The 22,500-nt window shown below is 36.4% G+C and overlaps 1 protein-coding gene across 1 annotated transcript; it reads left to right on the top strand.

Annotated features, from left to right (window-relative positions):
• Positions 1 to 2,888: 2,888 nt before the first annotated feature.
• Positions 2,889 to 21,397, top strand: LOC144955916 (4'-phosphopantetheine phosphatase-like; the record flags this gene model as incomplete). Its single annotated transcript, XM_078886177.1, is given in 11 exon segments — positions 2,889 to 2,979; positions 9,842 to 10,022; positions 12,394 to 12,470; positions 13,212 to 13,429; positions 13,957 to 14,140; positions 15,511 to 15,603; positions 16,965 to 17,121; positions 18,284 to 18,471; positions 18,933 to 19,014; positions 19,990 to 20,087; positions 21,242 to 21,397. Coding segments are annotated over 10 exon segments (1,347 nt in total), but the record flags the coding sequence as incomplete, so codon positions are not given.
• Between the last annotated feature and the right edge of the window lie 1,103 nt (positions 21,398 to 22,500).

Raw genomic sequence — 22,500 nt, 5'->3', positions numbered from 1 at the left:
GTGTTTAGTGTTGCTGTCGGCTAGGGACTCTTTGCAAAGCACTTTCAGCGTGTTTAATATATATATATATATATATATATATATATATATATTATATATATATATATAGCGCTTTATAAATGATCGATTCATTATTATAATTTTAAAATTATTTTTATCTACTAGTGGAAAACCTTCAATTTTTGCGGAGAAATAAAGGTCATTATGAACCAGCACGCTTTTATTCTCGTCGGAGAAATATGTCATAAGGGCGTCCGCCATTGTTTCGATAGTTTAGAGCCAGTTACTAAGTTACCATGCGACATTGCGAGGGAAGTGACGTTACGACTGCTGAAGGGTATTTCTATTGTCATAGAAAATACATTTTTCGACTTCGTAAGAGAACTCAATAGAGCTTAGTATTTGGGTACGGATAGATATTGTCTGCATTTAATATCTTATATATTATTTCGCTGGCTAATCGTAGAATTATTTCCCCAATGTCAAAGAGCGGTCACTGGTTTATATATACATTTTAGGAAATTGATTGTATTCAAAATAATGAGAGGAACCACTAATTAGCATCGATTCAATGCAAGTACCCTCGCCTCATTGTCATACTCACTACCGGAAGGTTGACACACAACACAAATGCTAAAAATGATGACGTTTGTTTTCGATGGGATTTGACGAAACAAATTTCATTTTTCGATAAAATCATCATGATGTCAAATCAATCTCACAATACACGCAAATCATCTTCATGTCAATTGTAAACACCGTGCTAAATTGAAGGACTATTGGTCCGATGTTTTCAGAGCCTTGGTGTTACGAAAAATTCAATTTTTAAATTAGTGATAAAATAATGTGGAATAAACAAAGATCGAGACGAATCTTTTGAGCCATCATCGATCGAAATCAATTTGGTAATAAAGTCTACAGGTGCCCGCAAATGACACTGGCAACAGGGCGGCCGCCAGATGGCGGTTCCTAACGTCAAATGACCGATCATTATGTCCTGGCAGATTTTATAAATAATTATTTGAGTCAACAAGTCATTGAATTATCTACCCTTAATTCATTTTTTAAATAAAAGGTTTGCACGTTACTGTGAATAGTAGTTTTATGATTTTTACATTTGCCTGTAAGTCTGTACTCGTTGGCAAAAAAATTGACATGGACTGTTCGAAACAATTTTGAACCCCAACCCTATTTGACTAAAAAGAAAGAATAGATTGATTTAAGACGTGTGTCCACGTTATATTTGCGGGTCTGATAACCAAACGCATTTATTCCGGCCTGTTTTAACATTGTTGTGGTATATGTTTGCGTTGGTTTGGGATTATGTGCACACATTAGAACTGCCGTATTCTGGAAAAATCCATATTTATTTTAAAATTTGGCCGACCAGAAAACTCGTCCTTCAAATATAGATCGATTTAAATTACCCCCATCTTGGAAAAAATAAACGAAAAAAATAAAAAAAACCTCTCAAACCTGGGACTTCGTGAAGTCTTTAATAAAGTCCAAGGTTTTAGTGGTTTTGTCAAGATAAAGGTCAATAAAATGATCAACATTTGAAGGACGAGTTTTCTGGCCAAATCTTAAAATATTATGGGGTTTTCCACAGAGTAGGTATTATAACCGATCACAATAATTATGGGTTTGATTTACCAGTATTGAAATGTACAGCACTTTGTGTTGGTTTTGAGAGTATCATTGCCATTACACAAATGAGCCTCTAGGCCTATAATAATAATATGAATCATCAGACCTTCAAATATGTCCACGTCGGTTTGAGTCTATTTCCACAACAAGAAGGAAACGTTAACAAAGTGGGTTGTCAGACCTGTAAATAAGTGCATCACATCGTTATAAGACGGTGTTTCTGACCAATTTTTTTATTTCTTTCTTCTTTTCTTTTCTTTTTCCTTAAAAAAAAAAATCGATTTTCAATATAGAACACGGTGGCCTACCTAATAACATCATTTTGTTAAAAGTTGGTCAATGGCCTAAATGAAATAGTTATGTGTCAAAAGCATTATTAATCTTTCAACTTTCAACCAGATTCAAAAGACTTTCACAAACTAACTTTTCAGCGAAGTTGAATTCACGATTCGACCAATAACAATAATATTTGTGTTGCAGATTGAGTGATCTATAATATTTCTTTTTTCTTTTACTCTGTTGGGTCACGTGTCAGTTTGACCTAACCTATTTTCGGTTTACATAGGAAACAATAACACAAATATTGAACAAAGCGCTGATGTGACCCAAATCTAAAGCGTTTTTAACCCAGGATACAGGGTAGGTCATCGAATCTTATTGAATATTTATAATTTGATTTGAGTTAACGTTACTGACGACAAAAGAAAATCCATAATAGAAACGGGTTTAAATTGATACTGATTTCTGTGGCATAGAATGGACAGTAGTAGAGCTAATAAATATGCTCGCTGCGTTTTGGATATTGTGTTGTTCTTCTCTCCTTCATAAGATATTAAAACTAAGATCCAGCTAACAGAAGACCCTCCCCCCTTCCCCCACCCCCCTTTAACCAAATATGTATAACAACCAGCGTGAACTTCTTGATAACAACAAGAATAAACAACAAACAAACAATTAAAAACAAAAACAAAAAATAACGAAACAAAATAGAAACATACACACAAAAAATAAAATAAAACAAACTGAACGTTCAAAAGAGCCTGATTGCGATTGAGTTGTGTTATCAGACTACTGAAATAATGCCAACTGTTCTCAACGGAGCTTTAATTAAAAATTAAATATTAAGATTCAATAGAAATCACAAAAATATAAAATTACGAAATTTAAATCTGATGCGGAGAAAATAACTAAACAAATAGAAACTGCTACTTGTCTCCACTCCGTTAATCTACGATCGGCTTGGCTTATCGTTGTTTGTTGTCAACTCATCACAAGTCACTCTCTAACCTCTGGTTTCTGCTGGGTGGATGGACTGCATCAGAGGCAGTGGAGGTAGTATAAATAGATACGGCTGATATATGAACGATAAACACATGTTTTGAAGACTATGTAATGAACGGGTTCTACATCTTGTTCACGAAAATATGAAGGAAAAGTATCCACCGAAGTGGGCGTTCGATGAAGAGTCGCCTGGCCTACATTTTCATTTTCATTTCGAAGATGAGAGAGAGGTTAAAATTAAAAAATGCCATGCATCATATTTCTAATCCATGCATCTAGGCATCACGCGAATAGTCCGGGTAGTTCGTCCGGTTATAAAAGCAAAGTCAACACTTGACTAATTATGAATCGACAATCCATTATGAATATCACCATAAGTAGGTAGTTGCATGAAAATTTGAGATTGCAGCAATTGTTTTCAAAATAGTCTCATGCTATTCTGCAAGAAATACACTTTTCAATGGTACCAAAATTATGACAATGTGACAATTAGAACCAAAGTTACGGGATTATTAGTCCGCAAAAGTGGACCAAAATACTTAATATAATATAAGAGGAAAAAAGAAACTAAAACTGTGACCAGAGAGCAACCGAAAAGCGGGGGAAATGGAAAATCACGGTTATTTGGGGTGGAATACATATAAAACCATATATCAAAATGATCGCAAAGGAAAGACGAAGCAAATTAAAAAAAAATTAAATGATTATTATGCAATATTATGCAACGTCATGCAATTACATAACCCTAGAAAATGAAAAAAAAAGGCGCGAGGAACGGGTAATAACTTTAAAAACAGATTTGAGGGTGGTCTTCTTCCAGAGCATGCTTACAATACTATGGCTATGATTAATTTTGAACACAAAAATTGTTAAAACAAGAGGAAAGGAGCGTAAACGTATGAATTTTAGACACTAAAGTTGTGTCCTTGGGGAAGGCACTTAATATTTGGCATTGGCAAATGAGCAACAGACGAAAGATGACTGGTATTCGGAGAGAAGAAAAAAAAACAAAAAACAATGAACAGGGCTAGAAATAAAGTTGAACAAGTGTCAGTAAATGCAACTTGCAAATTTACTGCCCAATGTTTTTGCATCCTTGGACAAGACATTTGGGCACCAACAGTACTCGGGAGAAACAAGCTTGCCGCTTTATATATGCAAACATGGTCAGTGATAAAAATGCAAAATTAAAAACAAGAACTACATAAGAGTGGTAGAGAAAACTTAACCTGAAAATGCAAAATTGAATATTACGTAACATATTACATAATAACAAACAATAAGCCGATAAATACCGACACTTTGCAAACTTTCTGCAACATAGGCATGTCATATATCAAACTGAACATCTCGAAGAGATGTATCATATGACTAACTATTAAACTACATTAAAATTGAAATGAACTTTAGAAAATTTGATAATTGCTTTGCATTCAACATCACTAAGAGAACAGATAATTAAAGGGTACTCACGTACTGACTCGCTTAAATCCATAAGATGGCTGAGATGTGGCAAAAGACAGAAGACAACAAAATCTAGGCACTCTGGGTTGTTGGCTGCATGGAATGTAGACACAGGCAATATCCAGGTAATGATACTGAATAAATACATCGAAGTCCAAGCAATGATACAGAAGTAGTTGGGGGAGACTGACGATCGAATTCATGTTGTTACTTCAATTTCATATTTAAAAATACAAGATAGATTATTGGAGCTGGAGGCGGCAGATGATCAAATTCATGTTGCTATTTCAATTTCATATTTAAAAATACGAGGCAGATTATTGGAGCTGGAGGAGGCAGACGACGGGAGTTGGAGGTGGCAGACAATCAAATTCATGTTGTTATTTCAATCTCATATTTAAAAATACAAGACAGACGACTGGAGTTCGAGGCGGCAGACGACTGGAGTTGGAGGTGGCAGACTATCAAATTCATGTTGTTATTTCAATTTCATATTTAAAAATACAAGGCAGATTATTGGAGCTGGAGGAGGCAGATGACGGGAGTTGGAGGTGGCAGACAATCAAATTCATGTTGTTATTTCAATCTCATATTTAAAAATACAAGACAGACGACTGGAGTTCGAGAGGGCAGACGACTGGAGTTGGAGGTGGCAGACAATCAAATTCATGTTGCTATTTCAATTTCATATTTAAAAATACGAGGCAGATTATTGGAGCTGGAGGAGGCAGACGACGGGAGTTGGAGGTGGCAGACAATCAAATTCATGTTGTTATTTCAATCTCATATTTAAAAATACAAGACAGACGACTGGAGTTCGAGGCGGCAGACGACTGGAGTTGGAGGTGGCAGACTATCAAATTCATGTTGTTATTTCAATTTCATATTTAAAAATACAAGGCAGATTATTGGAGCTGGAGGAGGCAGATGACGGGAGTTGGAGGTGGCAGACAATCAAATTCATGTTGTTATTTCAATCTCATATTTAAAAATACAAGGCAGATTATTGGAGCTGGAGGCGGCAGACGACGGGAGTTGGAGGTGGCAGACAATCAAATTCATGTTATTACAATTTCATATATTCAAAAATACAAGGCAGATTATAGGAGCTGGAGGTGGCAGACAATCAAATTCATGTTGTTATTTCAATTTCATATTTAAAAATACAAGACAGACGACTGGAGTTCGAGACAGCAGACGACTGGAGTTGGAGGTGGCAGACAATCAAATTCATGTTGTTATTTCAATCTCATATTTAAGAATACAAGACAGACGACTGGAGTTCGAGGCGGCAGACGACTGGAGTTGGAGGTGGCAGACAATCAAATTCATGTTGTTATTTCAATTTCATATTTAAAAATACAAGGCAGATTATTGGAGCTGGAGGAGGCAGATGACGGGCGTTGGAGGTGGCAGACAATCAAATTCATGTTGTTATTTCAATCTCATATTTAAAAATACAAGACAGACGACTGGAGCTGGAGGCGGCAGACGACGGGAGTTGGAGGTGGCAGACAATCAAATTCATGTTGTTATTACAATTTCATATATTCAAATATACAAGGCAGATTATAGGAGCTGGAGGTGGCAGACAATCAAATTCATGTTATTTCAATCTCATATTTAAAAATACAAGACAGACGACTGGAGTTCGAGAGGGCAGACGACTGGAGTTGGAGGTGGCAGACAATCAAATTCATGTTGTTATTTCAATTTCATATTTAAAAATACAAGGCAGATTATTGGAGCTGGAGGAGGCAGATGACGGGAGTTGGAGGTGGCAGACAATCAAATTCATGTTGTTATTTCAATCTCATATTTAAAAATACAAGACAGACGACTGGAGTTAGAGGCGGCAGACGACTGGAGTTGGAGGTGGCAGACAATCAAATTCATGTTGTTATTTCAATTTCATATTTAAAAATACAAGGCAGGAAATGAAACATGAAAATGTGGTGTCATAATGAACGTCTGACTCTGAAAACAAAAAAAGTACTTCGATTATGATTAAATCAACAAAATTAAAAGTTATATAATAATTTTTGTTGTGGTAAAGAGTAAAGTAATGAATGAAATATACTTTCACTTGAATTGACTCTATCATGCTATTCTGTATTATTTGTATTGAAATTAACCACATTAAATTAAACCAACACACTTAACCTGCAGAACAAACAAAAATAAAAGATAAAAAATAATATCAGTGGAACATAATTTTTAGTTGTCCGGTATCATCCCAGTTAAAAAGTCATTTCAGTTTCAACATTCATTCATAAAATAAAACTAAAATTATGGATGGGACTATTTTCAGTCTTTTTACAGCAATTATTCAGCTTGAAATTATTTATACAAGTCACAAAAGCAAACGCAGTCGATAGTTTACAGACTGCACTGTACACAGGAGACTCGGGGATACATCGAGAGGCAATCCTGGTTGGCCGTCGCCAACTTCATGAACACGCGTCGTATTTAAAGTCACTAAAAGACGCTTTCGCCAGCATCAATCACCACCAAAATTCACACAAATAGAGAAAAATGGTTGGCGAATAATATAACATTAATTAAAAATAGGTAATATAATGAAAAATGTATTTAAAATGAAGTTAAAACTTACCAAATTTTCAAACAGCTGGCATCTGAACAAAGAATGAACGGATTAAAAATCTGAAAACGCCGCCTGATGCGCTGGCTTCTCCTCTTTAAAATGAGACCGGAAGTGACGAAATTAGTGCACAGGAAGCGATTCCACGGCAATGGAAGTAAAACTATGTTCACCGGTTAACACAATTTTCACTCCAGAGCCGTAACATCGATATCGGGGCTCGATCAGCGGCTCAGCCACGGGCGATGCGACTACCTACCATAAGTAAGGGGAGGCCTTCCGAAAGCTCCTCTAGGGAAACAACTCAAATATTCCCTCAACTAACTAACCCTAATAATAAATAAAACCTTGTACCTTTAACTAACCGTAATAGGAAAAACAAACACCATATCACCTTTACTAAGACTTAAAACTATCCTGAATAGAAAAAAAAAATTCTCCGACCTCGAGCTAACCCTAATAGAAAGAAAAACAAACAAACCGAGGACTGCTTTGCACTAACTTTCACAAATCAAAATCGCGGCTGAGAATCAAAACAATGGTCAAATTAGGAAATTTTAAACTTTCACAAATCTATCAAGGTTTGTTCTAGAGTTTTTAAAATGCTCCTATATGATGATGAATTGAATAAATAAACACATGCCAATGACAAAAGAACCACGGTGAAAATACAAATTTAAAGAAATGCTAGCTCTAGGAGCTTTTGGAAAGTCTCCTTAGTAAGAGTAAGAGCTTGTAAAGAGAAGGGAAGACCGTTTTCATACTTATACACATATTGACGTCACAAACTCACAGGAAGAAATAACGCACAAAAGTGAATAGAACTCACAGGGACACCCAACAGGTTACCCAACACGAAAACAATTCACAACAACTCAATAGCCAAACAACAAACTGGAACACAACAATAAGTACGTTCCCACAACTAATTTGGTAGAGAATGCTGGTGGTAATCAATCAATTCAATCAGACACAACTGAACTGATGCTTGAACTCGAGCCTTTGAGTCCGAGTCTGATCTGAGCCAATGGGTCTGAGTAAAGTTGACAGGTTGAATCAGTTGAATTTTGAATAAAACCCAAATTAGATATGAGGCTATGATAAGGTTTGCCTCAAACACCAATCTATTAATAAAGTAGATAACCAATTATTTTCATGAACAAATTCAAATCCATTCAGAATTGAAGATAAAATTCTTTTGACGGAAACTGAAATTTTATACACGGAACCGGCCTGACTGGTGTTGTCACAGTGTATTTTAATTATAGTCGTAGGCCTCATGTCAAAAACCGCATTCCTCAGATAATCTGCTTCTGGTCTCCTTAAAACGTTGCACTGGCTACCTTTTGAGAACCACATCTATGATAAAATTAGAATTTGTTCCATTATTTATAAAACTCTAAATGGTCATTAAACCTGGTTATTTATATGACCGTATACCCCCCTATTTTTAAAGTAGAAATTTAAGATCTCTTAGTGAAAGATCAATCTTATTTAAACCAAAAATGTTCTGAAAAACTGGTGTTTTCGGAACTCCATTTTTTGGACGCTTTTCCCATGAATATTAAAAGTGCTGACTCATTTACTCATTTCATTATAAAATCAGCTTTCAAATCTAAATTGAAAACTTACCTGTTTGCCTCATGATTTTTATTTTGTGAATGAAGTTTTACCCATCATGCATGTAAACTGTATTGTCTGTTCTCAATGTAATTGAAATTGCTACATTTTTTATTTAAAATTTTTTTTTTTTTTCAGTTTTATTTATTATATAAAAAATTAAAGTGCCTAGAGCCTGTTGTCAGGGGTAAAACGCTATACAAATGTCATTTATCATTTTCATTTATCATCATCATCATTAATGAATACCCCTGATGATATTGAACATGAGCGCTAACGTCGGGACTTTTTTTCGCTAATTATAATCTCTCTAATTTTAAGTTTGATCATTTGCTAGACTACAACCCTAAATCAAACAGTTTTCATACAAAGAGTTACAGCAGTAGTAATATTAGTAATAGCATGGAGTCTTGGAGTGTCATTTGCCTTGTCCATTCATCATAAGATGATAAGGCTAAGATTTAAAAAAAACTTGAGCTTTTAAATAGCGCAATATCCACTAAATGTGCTGAAAGCGCTTTACAAAGGGTCCCTGACCAACAGCAACACATATCATATAGAAGGAAACATGACACCTGTTTGGCGATAATACAACTTTTTCAGACAGAGACAATGATGTTATTGGCCAGGTACTCATTTTACACCTGAGTATGTATGGTGAGAGAATGTGAATAAAGAGCCTTTTCCATATTATTATTATTATTATTATTATTATTATTATTATTATTATTATTATTATTATTATTATATTAAATGTACATTTATATAGCGCTTATGCCGAAGCGCTTCACATTGACCATCAGGAAAAAAAATCATCCAATTACACACACACTCACACACACACACCCACACATTATATACATATTATATATTATTATTATTATTATTATTATATTATTATTATTATTATTATTATTATTATTATTATTATTATTATTATATTATTATTATTATTATTATTATTATTATTATTATTATTATTATTATATTATTATTATTATTATTATTATTATTATTATTATTATTATTTTATTATTATTATCATCATCATCTTATTATTATTATTATTATTATTATTATTATTATTATTATTATTATTATTATTATTATCATCATCATTATTGTTTTGTTATCGTTGCTGATATCATTTGTTCAGAGAATTTTATAATGGTTATTGGCCAGAAAGGACTAAATAAAGAAACAGCAAACTTGAACCTATTCTTACAGGTAATAAATGCTGACACGTTTGTGATGGAAAAGTGGAAGGACCGATTTCCTTGATGCTCTAGTCACCAGAGGGTCATCTGAGTCACAATGGCACACAAGAGCTATGCCAAACACATCGATCTTCCATCGGAGCAGATTTTTCATAACATTCGAAATGCAAGACGATTCGCCATTGATATTGGTAAGGTTGTCCGATTTCTATAGATAGAATGCGCTTGGCCAAGGAGTTCACAACATTGCCATCCGGAAGTATAAAGGACCAACACACAAACACTGTGTAACCATGAACGTTTATAGTCAGGTTAATACAGTTTAGTGAGAACAACTCACAAACGTGGATGGCAAAAACAATAACAAAGGCCTTAGTGACGTCATCTGCATACTATCTATATAAGCAGACCTGCCAACTTCAAATTAAAAAAAAGGAAATTTTAGTTTTCCTGGAGAAAATGATTCCAGTCATTAATTATACCTTTGTATGTGACCAATTTACCCACAGGCGTCAGCCACAGTCTGTGTGTACTGATAGCTCAGTTGGTAGAGCACTCACTTCACACACAAAGGGATTGAGATTGATCCAGTCGATATTTTTCTTTAACTCTCCTGTCCACTCAGCAATTGTTGGATACTTGGGTCTGTTTGATTTGGTTCAAAGTATTTTGCGATAGACTAGTATCCTATCCAAAGGGTAGCAAGCAAGTGTTATGCTCCGTTTCATGTCATAGAAACCGTGATAAACTCTGGCTCCATTGATCTAATGGCTGTGAAGGATTGCTCGCTGTAGAACTCCTCCAGAGCTATTAGGCTCGTAGAGCTGGAGTTTATTTCGGTTTCTATAGCATGAATGGATGATAGCAATTGCTTGCTGTCCTTTGGATAGGACACTAGTCTATCGCAAACTACAGATCTTACGGGCCCAGTTACTTCTGGGTTGACAGGGGGATCAGACAAAAATCTCGACTACACGCCGGATTGATCACAGTCCCTTAATGTGTGAAACCAGTATCTACTAACTATGCTATTGGGAGCACCACTAGCCGCTATTGGGACCACCACTAGCCGCTATTGGGACCACCACTAGCTGCTATTAGGACCACCACTAGCCGCTACTGGGACCACCACTAGCCGCTATTGGGACCACCACTAGCCGCTATTGGGACCACCACTAGCCGCTATTGGGACCACCACTAGCCGCTATTGGGACCACCACTAACCGCTATTGGGACCACCACTAACCGCTATTGGGACCACCACTAACCGCTATTGGGACCACCACTAACCGCTATTGGGACCACCACTAGCCCAGTGGTGTGCAGCAAAATGATCAATAGGGGATGAGTTTTTTGCTCAAGGAAAAAATGTGAGACGTTGACAGATACTTTCTGGGTGGGGTTCCTGACCTCCAAGGTACATACTGTGTCTTCTATCCCCCTATATCTGATTTCCAACTTGGAACGAGATAACTTGTTTTTGTCCTGGCCCTGGCCAGATACCCTGGGTGGGAGGGTAACAGTCAAATGTATAGTTGGTTTTGGGAGATGATATTTTTTCCCCTTGTAAATCATCTCTCTGTTATGCACTGTATTATTTTTTTTTATATATGTAAGTTTTGTAAACAATTGAATGTGTTTTTCTTGGTGGGGACCTGTGCTTGTGTCTGGATGAGACATTTAATGATCTCAAACTAAGTACACTAATAGCGTGCTCTTGGAATCTTCACCTGTTCCCTATTTGAACCAATTCCCCTTTGTCTCCCTTATTCTTGGATGCTTTAATTGTATTTCTACAACTTTTTACGATCCCATTTTCTTCCTTTTTACTGGCACTGACATGACCTCAATGTGTTGCAAGCGCTGTAAAACCCTTAAAAACAAAAATAAAACAGATACTATGTCTTCAACTCCTTGTGTGGCTTTTTGGTCTTGTGGTATGACACTGGTCTGTGCTTTTGTGTTTTAATAGTGTAGAGCTGTTTTTTTGAGTATATACAGTGACTGATTAGGTGACTCTGATTGCATAACTCTGGTCTTAAAGTTTTGTCCTTGTGTAAGGCACTTCACAAAACATTACCTTAGTCCTGACGCAAATGTGGATTTATATCATGTTATTGGCATCAGCTAATATTGCTTTTTTCAAAATTTGAAATTTATGATAAAATCAAATTTTTTTATTTTTTAAAAGGAAAAGAAAATTCCCTTTATTCATCCCCAAGGGGAAATTTGTCTTTAGGGACTATTCCAAGGGAAGACTGGAATAACCCAGGCATCAGCTGCAGTGCAGTGCTGAAAAAGAGAACTAGTGCGAGGTGACTTGCTCAAGGTCACACAACTAGGCTAGTAGCCGAACTCGGTACCTTTTGGGTACAAAGCAAAGGCTGTACCACTGAGCCACACTGCCCTCTATGCGTGTTTTTGTGTGTGTGTGTGTGTGTGTGTGTGTGTGTGTGTATGTGGATGAATTCTGTCGTATGAGCATGTGTACATTTTAATAATGAAAACAGTTTTAGATTAGTTGTGAAATAATTCTGACGGGTTTTGCTTGTTTCATTTAAGGTGGATCCTTGGCAAAAGTTGCCTACAGCTCTCTGATCAAGAAAAAGTCAACTTTGGTGTTTGACGAACCAGAACCAGTAGGTTTTAGCTATAGTCAATCAGTATCTGTATTTGTTTAAGTCGTCCTTCAGAGCCATAAGGCCTACTGAGCCGGAGTTTATCCCGCGTTCTATAGCGTGAAACGGACAATAGCAATTGCTTGCTACCCTTTGGATATGACACTCGTCTATCACAAAGTACTTTCCACCAGATCTAAGAGACCCAGCTACCCAGTCACTGCTGGGTGGAAGGGGGGGGGGGGGGGTCAGGAAAAAATCTTGATTACACCTCAGGATCGATCTCTGTCCCTTTGCATTTGAAGCGAGTGTTCTTCCAACTGAGCTATCGGGACCTCCATCTGTATTTGTAATGTGCTCCAAATTATCTCGGATTTGAGCATTCACTTGGAGGGTGTGAAGGGCTCCACTCCAGATAGCTTAGTTGATAGAGCACTGGCTTTGCATGAAAAGGAACCAGGATGTGGAGTGGAGATTTTTCTGCCCCACCCACCATGTCCACTATAATTGAGTATCTGAGTCTGTTAGATTTGGCAGAAAGTAATATGCGATAGATAGACTAGCATCTTTGCCAAAGGTTAGTCATTGCTATTGTTCATTCAACAATATAGAAACTGGGATAAACTCTGGCTCTGTTAAATGTTACTGTTGACTTTGATCCCATTGTAAAGCACTTAGTGGATATTGCACTATATAAAAGGTTTTAAGTTTTATTTTTTTACTTTTTGGATTAATAATAACGAGTCTTTTTTCCCATCATAGTCCCTGCAGGGTTCCATCTACAATGTATCTGAGACGGACGAGGAGTGTGTGCGTCTCCATTTTGTCAAGTTTGAAACGTCCTACATCGAGTCTTGCCTGGATTTCATACAGGCCAATCTGATCCAGTCGCAGGGATCTCTCCAGAACAAGGTCATCAAGGTCACAGGGGGTGGGGCTTATAAATACACGAACCTCATCAGGAACAAACTCGGTGTCGAGTAAGTTTGATTTGTCACCAAAAAATGGAATATAATATATATATGTTGAAGTGGTTCCGTAGGTTTGTAGTTGATTAATAAGTGTTTTCTGTAGACTTACTCCAACATTGTGGTAAATATTAAAATAATAATGCGCTCCATTGCTACATGTCGAGAACTATTTGTACCATATTTGTATCCAACACGATTCAATATATATATATATATACATATATATAATCTGTCTCTTTCTATCTCTCTTCTCTCTCTCTCTCTCTCTCCTCTCTCTCTCTCTCTCTCTCTCTCTCTCTCTCTCTCTCTCTCTCTCTCTCTCTACCTCTTACTCCCTCTGTCTCCCTCTCTATCTGTCTGTCTCTCCCTCTGTCTCTTTCTCTCTTTCTCTCTCTCTATCTCTCTCTCTCTCTTTCTCTCTCTCTCTCTCTCTCTCTCTCTCTCTCTCTTTATCTCTCTTTCTTTCCCTCTCCCTCTCTCTATCTCCTCTCTGTTTTCATAATTTTTAACATCTTTTACTTCCCACTTTATCTCAGAGTGGACAGAGAAGACGAGATCGAGTGTCTAATCAAAGGCTGCAACTTCCTGTTGAAAAACATCGAGGACGAGTCGTTTTGCTACATGCGACACGGCAACCCCGATTATAAATTCCTGGGCAGAGATTGCGACATCTACCCGTACCTACTAGTGAACATCGGGTCAGGGGTCAGCTTATGCAAGGTACTGGACCGAACATTGACAAATCACCTCTTTTTGTTTTGACTTGAAAACGTTCACTTCATCTATCTTTTGAAAAAACTGTGAGATTTTATACAAAATAAATAAAAAAAAATAAAATAGAAAAGACTAGAGCGTTTATATTACGCAATAGCCACTAAAAAGTGCTCAAAGTGCTTTCCACGTGGTCCCTAGTACCCCCCCCCCCTCCCCCTCCCTAAAATAGGAAAGGTCTCCTCAATTAACCATTGCAAATCTATTAGATTTCAAACATGAGAAATTGAAATTCAAATTCACATTTGAAGTCTTTGTAATTTAAAAAAATCCAAAATCAATGTTGTTTGAAAAAATAGGCAGAAGAGTTAAAAATTGGAAAACTACTTAATCTAATTAGAATTTATTTGCTTTGTAACCCTATCCATATCATCCATAGGGAAATCTAAGATTCATTATGATGCGGACAAAGATTTTCTCTTTCTGATTTTTTTTGTAAAGCACAAAATTTGAAGAATTTTTCTTTTTATAAAAACTGGACACTCGTTGCAGAGCTGTTTTTGTGGAGCAATATAATAATAATAATAATAATAATAATAATACATGGCATTTATATCAAGCATACTCATCACTGTGTGATGCTCAATGCATGTTACAAATAAATATACAAAATTTTCATATATAAAACTTATACCACAATGATATCAATAGCGGGAGTGTATGTAATATTGTATCAATACCATGAAATGTAATGGTAAAACGGTAGTGCTTTAACAATGTATATAATTTATTAACATGTGGCTTTCCTGTTTTAATTTTTAAAAAAAGTTCTATTTTTGTGATAGGTGGATGTGAAGTTTTGGGGGAAATTCTGAAATCGGTAAGGAGAGAGTTGAATGGATGCTGGTCTATCATTGTACAATAGGATTTGCAAGAACAAAAAAAAAAAGTCTTGTGGTATGACACTCGCTTTCAGATCGGAAGGTCCTGGATTCGAGCCTTGCCCAGCAAACAGTTGAGTCCTTGGAAAAGGCTTTTTACTCACATTCTCTCACTGTACTGGAGTGTAAAATGAGTAGCTGGCTGTTAACAGCGTTGTATCAGTCCGAACAAATTGTAATATCGGCTAACAGGTGTCATGTCTCGTCCTACATGTTAAATGTTGCTTTTGGCAAGGGACCCTTTGTAAAGTGCTTTGAGCATGTTTAGTGGATATTGCACTGTATAAAAGCTCAGTTTTTTTAATTAAAAAAAAAAATTAGTGTTGATATTTTGAGTGCTTTCTCCTTTATTATATGATTTTTATAAGATTTTTAATGGAGGATGTGGAACATGAGAAATTTATTTGGAAATAATTTCCACATTTCTCACATCATTAGGTGGAATCTGAGAACAAGTTTGAGAGAATTGGAGGAACATCTACGGGTGGTGGAACATTCTGGGGCCTTGGCTCTCTTCTTACACAGGCAAGGGTAAGGTCTTCCTCTTCTTCTTTTCCTTCTCCACCTCCAACTCCTCTTCCTCCTCCTCCATATTTTCTTCTTCTTCTTCTTCCTCTTCATCTTCTTCTTCCTCTTCTTCTTCTTCTTTTTTTTTTCTTCTTCTTCTTCTCTTCTTTCTTCTTCTTCTTCTTCTTCTTCTTCTTTCTTCTTCTTCTTCTTCTTCTTCTTCTTTTCTTCTTCTACTTTTTCCCTTCCTTCCTCCTTCCCTTATCGTCTTCTTCTTCTTCTTCTTCTTCTTCTTCTTCTTCTTTCTTTCTTCTTCTTCTTCTTCTTCTTCTTCTTCTTCTTCTTCTCTTCTTCTTCTTCTTCTTCTTCTTCTTCTTCTTCTTCTTCTTCTTCTTCTTCTTCTTCTTCTTCTTCTTCTTCTTCTTCTTCTTCTTCTTCTTCTTCTTCTTCTTCTTCTTCTTCTTATTCTTCTACTACTACTACTTCTTCCCTTCCTCTCCTCCTTCCCCTTATCGTCTTCTTCTTCTTCTTCTTTGTCTTCAGTAATAGCTCTGTGAATTTGTATTAATTCATTAAAATATCAAAATAAACATTTAAACATCGTTTTCATTGAACACATATTAATTCATTCAAATATCAAAATAAACATTTAAACATCGTTTTCATTGAACAGAAGCAAAAAATAATTTAAAAAAAAAACATTGAGTCCTGAAACACTTGTCTTATACATGTATTTTTCAGACTCTAGTTGATAAGGTAGCGACTGAATGGTCTGGTCTCATTTAAGAAATGCTAAAATATGCATTTTATTATAGTATGGGTAAACAAAAAAAAAATTCTCCTTGCTTTTTTCCCTTCAGCTTTGTCTGGCACTATAATATACACACCTTCAGATTGCAATCATATATAAAGTATACAGTAGAACCTCGGTATAACAGTTTTGATGATAACCAAGGCTTGTTATAGCCGATTTTTAAGGGAAATAACCCAAATGGCCTCAATCACCATTTATGATTATGTAACATTGAGTAGTAAGTAGCCTATAAACGCACACACACACACACACACACACACACACACACACACAGAGCATTTATGAACTAGGCCTTGCCTAGCTCTCAGTTGCCTTTATCTGTAGACTTAGCTGAGTGTAATGTAAGCTGATATTTGTATTTGGATGATATTGAGTGGGTTTCGCACCCCTGCTGTAACCGGTTAAGATCTTAAAAGTCCTGCTATAGCTGGTAAATTTTACTGAAGGCAAAGAGGGAGAAAAAAACAGGGATTTTAAAGACAACAGTTATAACCGGGTACCTCTTATGTCCGGACCTAGTACAATGAGGTTCCACTGTGTATATCTTTTTTTGTAATTTGTCCTTTTCCAGGAGTTTGATGAGCTGTTGGAGCTTGCGGAGCGAGGAGATCACAAGTCTGTGGACATGTTGGTGAAGGACATATACGGAGGAAGCTACAGGGAGATTGGGCTGGGGGCTGACGTCATTGCTAGTAGTTTTGGCAAGGCGGCCAGGGAAAATAGAGACGGTTTGTAGGATTGTGATTTTTGTTGGTGTGGGGAGGGGTTGGAGTAGTTTGGTGGACATTTTTGGTGAAGCACATCCGTGATGTGGGAGTTACCAGGAGATTGGGCTGGAAACCGATGTCATTGCCAGTCACTTTGGCAAGACAGCCAGGGAACATATAGACGGTTTGTAGGATTGTGAATTTTGTTGGTGTGGGTGGACATGTTGGTGAAGGACATCCATGATGTGGGAGTTACCAGGAGATTGGGCTGGAAGCCGGTGTCATTGCCAGTCACTTTGGCAAGATAACAAGGGCAAATATAGACGGTTTGTAGGATTGTGATTTTTGTTGGTGTGGGGAAGGAGGGGGGGGGGGGGGGTGGAGTAGTTTGGTGGACATGTTGGAAGGACATCCATGATGTGGGAGTTACCAGGAGATTGGGCTGGGAGCCGATGTCATTGCCAGTCGTTTTTGGCAAGGTGGCCAAGGAAAATATAGACGATTTGTAGGATTGTGATTTTTGTTAATCAATTTTCTCATGGAGAGAATTGGGTTGTTGGTGATGATTTTGGTGAAAGATATCCACAATGTTGAAGTTACCATGACATAATGCTGATGTCCCTGCCAGCAGATTTTCCAAGGGTGCTAGAGAAAGTAGAGACAGTTCATATGATTATGAGTTTGGTTGGATGTCCTTCACCAACTAATAAAAAGAGTTGCAACGTGACCCGGAAGGTCATGGGTTCGAGCATACAATACAATACAAAGCTATGACCACCAAAAGAAGGGGAATAGTGAGTTGTATTTAATGGCTCCTCTGATGGGATTGTTGGTTTCCTTGAGTACTACTAATGACAACTCACTTTTAGCTTTCTTTATTGTGATTTTAAACGTGTGATGTCTTGTAATTTTAAGGAATGTGTCAGGATATGAGTTACAGACTTGCCTCCTTGTCTGTTTTGTAGGTGCTTGTAAATTTTGTAAATCTGTTTTTTTAAAAAAACTGTCCAACTATCTCTTTCTTTTTCCTTTGGCTGATATCATCATCATTATCATCATCATCATCACCATCATCATCATCATCATCATCATCATCGTCATTATCATCATCATCATCATCATCATTATTATCATCATCATCATCGTCATCATCATCTTAATCAAGATAATCTTGTCTACCCAGGCAGCCAATTTTCCAAGGAAGACATCGTCAGATCTTTACTTCTATGCATTAGCAACGACATCGGCCAGATTGCCTACTTGCAAGCCCAACTCCACGGCATCAAGAAGATTTATTTTGGCGGTTTCTTCATACGAGGGCATCCCTTCACAATGCATACCATGACCTATGCCATCAACTTCTGGTCTAAGGTCAGTGTTGGAATGTACTTCTCAGTTCTACCTAATATGTTACCCCTTATTTCAAAATGGCCCTTTGATCATTGGTTTGATTTCGGTTTGCGATGCTGTGGGGGATGAAGTGGCCGATCAATTAAGGCATTGTATTTTGACCTGGAAGGTCCTAACCCCCAATTTTCTCATTTTGGACAACATGGGTAATTCCTTTTGAACTTGTTGTCTCCTACTCCCCAACATGTTGTACGAGACATGATGTCTGTTGGGCGATATTACAATTTTTTTTCGACAGCGTGTAAAGAGCCTTTTCTAAGGACTCAACTATGCTCTGCTCAACGTGGGACTCGAACCGAGAACCTTCAGGTCCAAAAGCAAGTGTCATACCACAAGACCACATCGTCGCACAAAGTAATTCCATTTGACTGTTCCACAAAGACAATCCCTCAATCATCATGACTCTTTGTTTCTGTCCACAGGGAGAGATTCAGCCAATGTTTTTACGACATGAGGGTTACCTGTGTGCTATTGGTGCCTTTCTCAAAGGGAACGAAACCGAAGGTTTGGACTTTAAATTTAATGATAATAAAGTTGAACAATTATTATTTTATTTTTTATTATATATATTATTATATTATTATTATTAATTATTATTATTATTATTATTATTGTATTATTATTATTATTATTATTATTATTATATTATTATTATTATTATTATTATTATTATTATTTATTATTATTATTATTATTATTATTATTTTATTATTATTATTATTATTATTATTATTATTATTGTTATTATTGTTATTATTATTATTATTATTATTATTATTATTATTATTATTATTATTATTATTATTATTATTATTATTATTATTTTATTATTATTATTATTATTATTATTATTATTATTATTATTATTATTATTATTATTATTATAAGTACTATTATTTTTATTTAATTTTAATGTCTAAATTTTGAGAGCTATAAAATATGCCTTTAAAAAGAAATAAAATTAAGAAATTGCATCCTTTTTCGTAAAATTTTATCATTTAGACTTTCAATTTAATTTTAAGAGTCTGGATCACTGATATGATGACACTGTAAGAAACGATAGGTTTCTACATCATGGCATAAGACCAAAGGGTCACTGGGTCAGATAAGTAAGTATGTAAGAGAGAGACAATAGGTTACTTATACTTTTGAAGAAACACGCCAAACTTTGAGGAGATGTTTCCTTGTCATTGACTGTGGCTAGAGCTGAACTGGTCGCTGGTTCGGATAAGTAATTTTGTAAGAGAGAGACAATAGGCTACTTATACTTTTGAAGAAACACGTCAAACTTTGAGGAGATGTTTCCTTGTCATTGACTGTGGCTAGAGCTGAACTGGTCGCTGGTTCGGATAAGTAATTTTGTAAGAGAGAGACAATAGGCTACTTATACTTTTGAAGAAACACGTCAAACTTTGAGGAGATTTTTTCCTTGTCATTGATTGTGATTTGATGAACGGTTTTCACATTCATGTTTTCCAGATAAGGATCTCTACTGCTGGGGGGAAAACCTGGCAAGCAGCTCCGGTCTTGCCTCACCCAATCAAAACACGACAAACATGCAACACCTCAGGATGGATGTGAGTCTCTGTCAATAATTTGTATTGCAAAGAAAAAGCCAATCACTGGGTGGGGTTCCTGACCTCCCATAGTGGGCAGGGAGGTACTGACTGTGTCTTCTACCCCCTATATCTGTTTTCCAACTTGCTTTCTGTCTTTGTCTTGGAATGAGATTACTTGGCTTTGTCCTGGCCCTTGTTGGAAACCCTGGCTGAGAGGGAAACAGTCAAATGTATAGTTATTGTTTTGGGAGATGATATTTCTTTCCTTGTAAATCATCTCTCTGTTATGTAGGTATTATTATTATATTTGTTGGTTTGAATTTATAATATTAGCATTTGAGTGTATTCCTCTTAGTGGGGACCTGTACTCGTGACTGGATGAGACTTTTAGGTGATCTCAAACTAAGTACATTGAATTGATGGTAATGTCATGGAATATACACCAATTCCCTATTTGTACCATTCCCCTTTGTCTTACCTTTTCCTGGGTGCTTTAATTGTAATTCTATAACATTTTACTATCCCATATTCTCCCTTTTTACTGGCGTTGATATGACCTAAATGTGTTGCAAGCGCCATAAAACCCTTAAAAACAAAAACAACAAAAAGCCAATCTTCTAACTCATCTAAACTGGTAGAACATGACGACTTAGCACCTTGCCTAATTAATGATTTGAGTCAATGGGTGATAAAAAAATAATAATAAATAATAAATCAATAATAAAATTCCCTTTATTCATCCCATAGGGAAAATTTGTCTCTAGAGTCTATTCCAAGGGAAGACTGGAATAACCCAGACATCAGCTGCAGTGCAGTGCCGCAATTTGAGCTAGGGCGAGGTGACTTGTTCAAGGCCACACAACGCAGCGGTGGGTGGTTGAACTCAGTACCTTTCAGGTACAAAGCAAAGACCGTACCACTGATCCACGCTGCCCCTTATGCAGTATTAAATTTTTATAACTAGAACCGACATTTTTCTTAAAATTTCGATGTACAAAAGAAATCGGAATGAGAAAAATGCTGGTTTTATCGTAACAAATGTGATGATTTTCCTATGGTTGATATAGAGGGTTTGAGAGATCTTAAAGACAAAAAAAAAAAGAAATGGACACAAAACATCACTTTTAAAATTTTGCTTTTTGTCATTATTTTCCTGTTTCTCCTGTCACCAGTTTAGCATGCTGGAGATCAACCGACTGGACAAGCCGCTTCTCCCCTGCCCACTCCTGCTGGACCCGGTCAGTTACTTTCCAGACACGGTGGATCTGACCCAAGACCAAGCGGCCAGAGACTATTGGCTGGCTTGCTTTGCTGACAGTGTGTCCAAGGTAAAGAACTGACGTCCCTACTGATCTCGCTTTCAGGAAACACTTAAAAACTTATTTATTTCGAGAATTCTTAATTTATTAGTTATTTTATTTGAGCAGACAATGACCACAGGATATGTATATATATATATTACTTTATTTTTTAAATATGTTAAATAGTTGGATGGTGGAAGGTTTGTGTGTGTGTGTGTGTGTGTGTGTGTGTGAGAGAGAGAGAGAGAGAGAGAGAGAGAGAGAGAGAGAGCGAGAGAGCGAGAGCGAGAGAGCGAGAGAGACTGGGAGTGAGATAGATAGATAGATAGAGTTAGTGAGAGAGAGAGAGAGAGAGGGATGGAGGGAGAGAGAGAGAGAGAGGGAGGGGGGGGGGAAATTTGAATGGATTGAAGTTATTGTTATGCGCCTAGAGCTTTATTGTATAGAGGAGTGGGCGCAATATAAATAAATTTCATTAATATTATTATTATAAATAACAATCTGTAAGCTTCAATTTAATATACGAAAACAGATGAAATGGATGTTTCAGGTTTCCCCTTTATCAATGAAACAGGATGAATAAAACACTACAGACGAGTAAGATTATGTGGTAGTGGCATTGTTAACAACGCGACCACCACATTATCTCATTTGTCTGTAGTGTTTCATTCATCCTGTTTGCGGAAACATCCATTTTATCTGTTTTTGCATATTAAATTCAAGCTTACAGTCAATTTCACATTGTTATTTATTTCTTCGAGCTTGGAGAAGCAACATTTTCATTAAGGTAAAAACTGTAACAACGATGGTTGAGATGTGGGAAATTAGAGTTCCCTATTAATAAATTTTCTTTTGATGCTATGGGTTTATTAGGTATAATACTAACTAATTTCACCAACACACAAAATTATGTGCCAGAGAATATTGCCTGACTTGCTTTGCTGACAGCGTGTCCAAGGTAAAAACTGTAACAATGACAATTGGGTTGTTGGAAAATAGTGCCCCTGATTAGTTTTCTATCGATGCTATGGATTTATTAGGTAACGATGTGAAATTGAATGGAAGCTTCAATTAAATACACGAAAACAGATAAAAATGGACGTTTCTGGTTTCCCCTTTATCAACAAAAC

This window comes from Berghia stephanieae, chromosome 10, assembly GCF_034508935.2.
Source record: "Berghia stephanieae isolate SIO BIC M18660-M18661 chromosome 10, UCSD_Bste_1.3, whole genome shotgun sequence".
Taxonomy (NCBI): Eukaryota; Metazoa; Mollusca; class Gastropoda; order Nudibranchia; family Aeolidiidae; genus Berghia; species Berghia stephanieae.
Note: the sequence above shows the minus strand (reverse complement) of the source record. Positions and strands in the feature narration are given on the sequence as shown.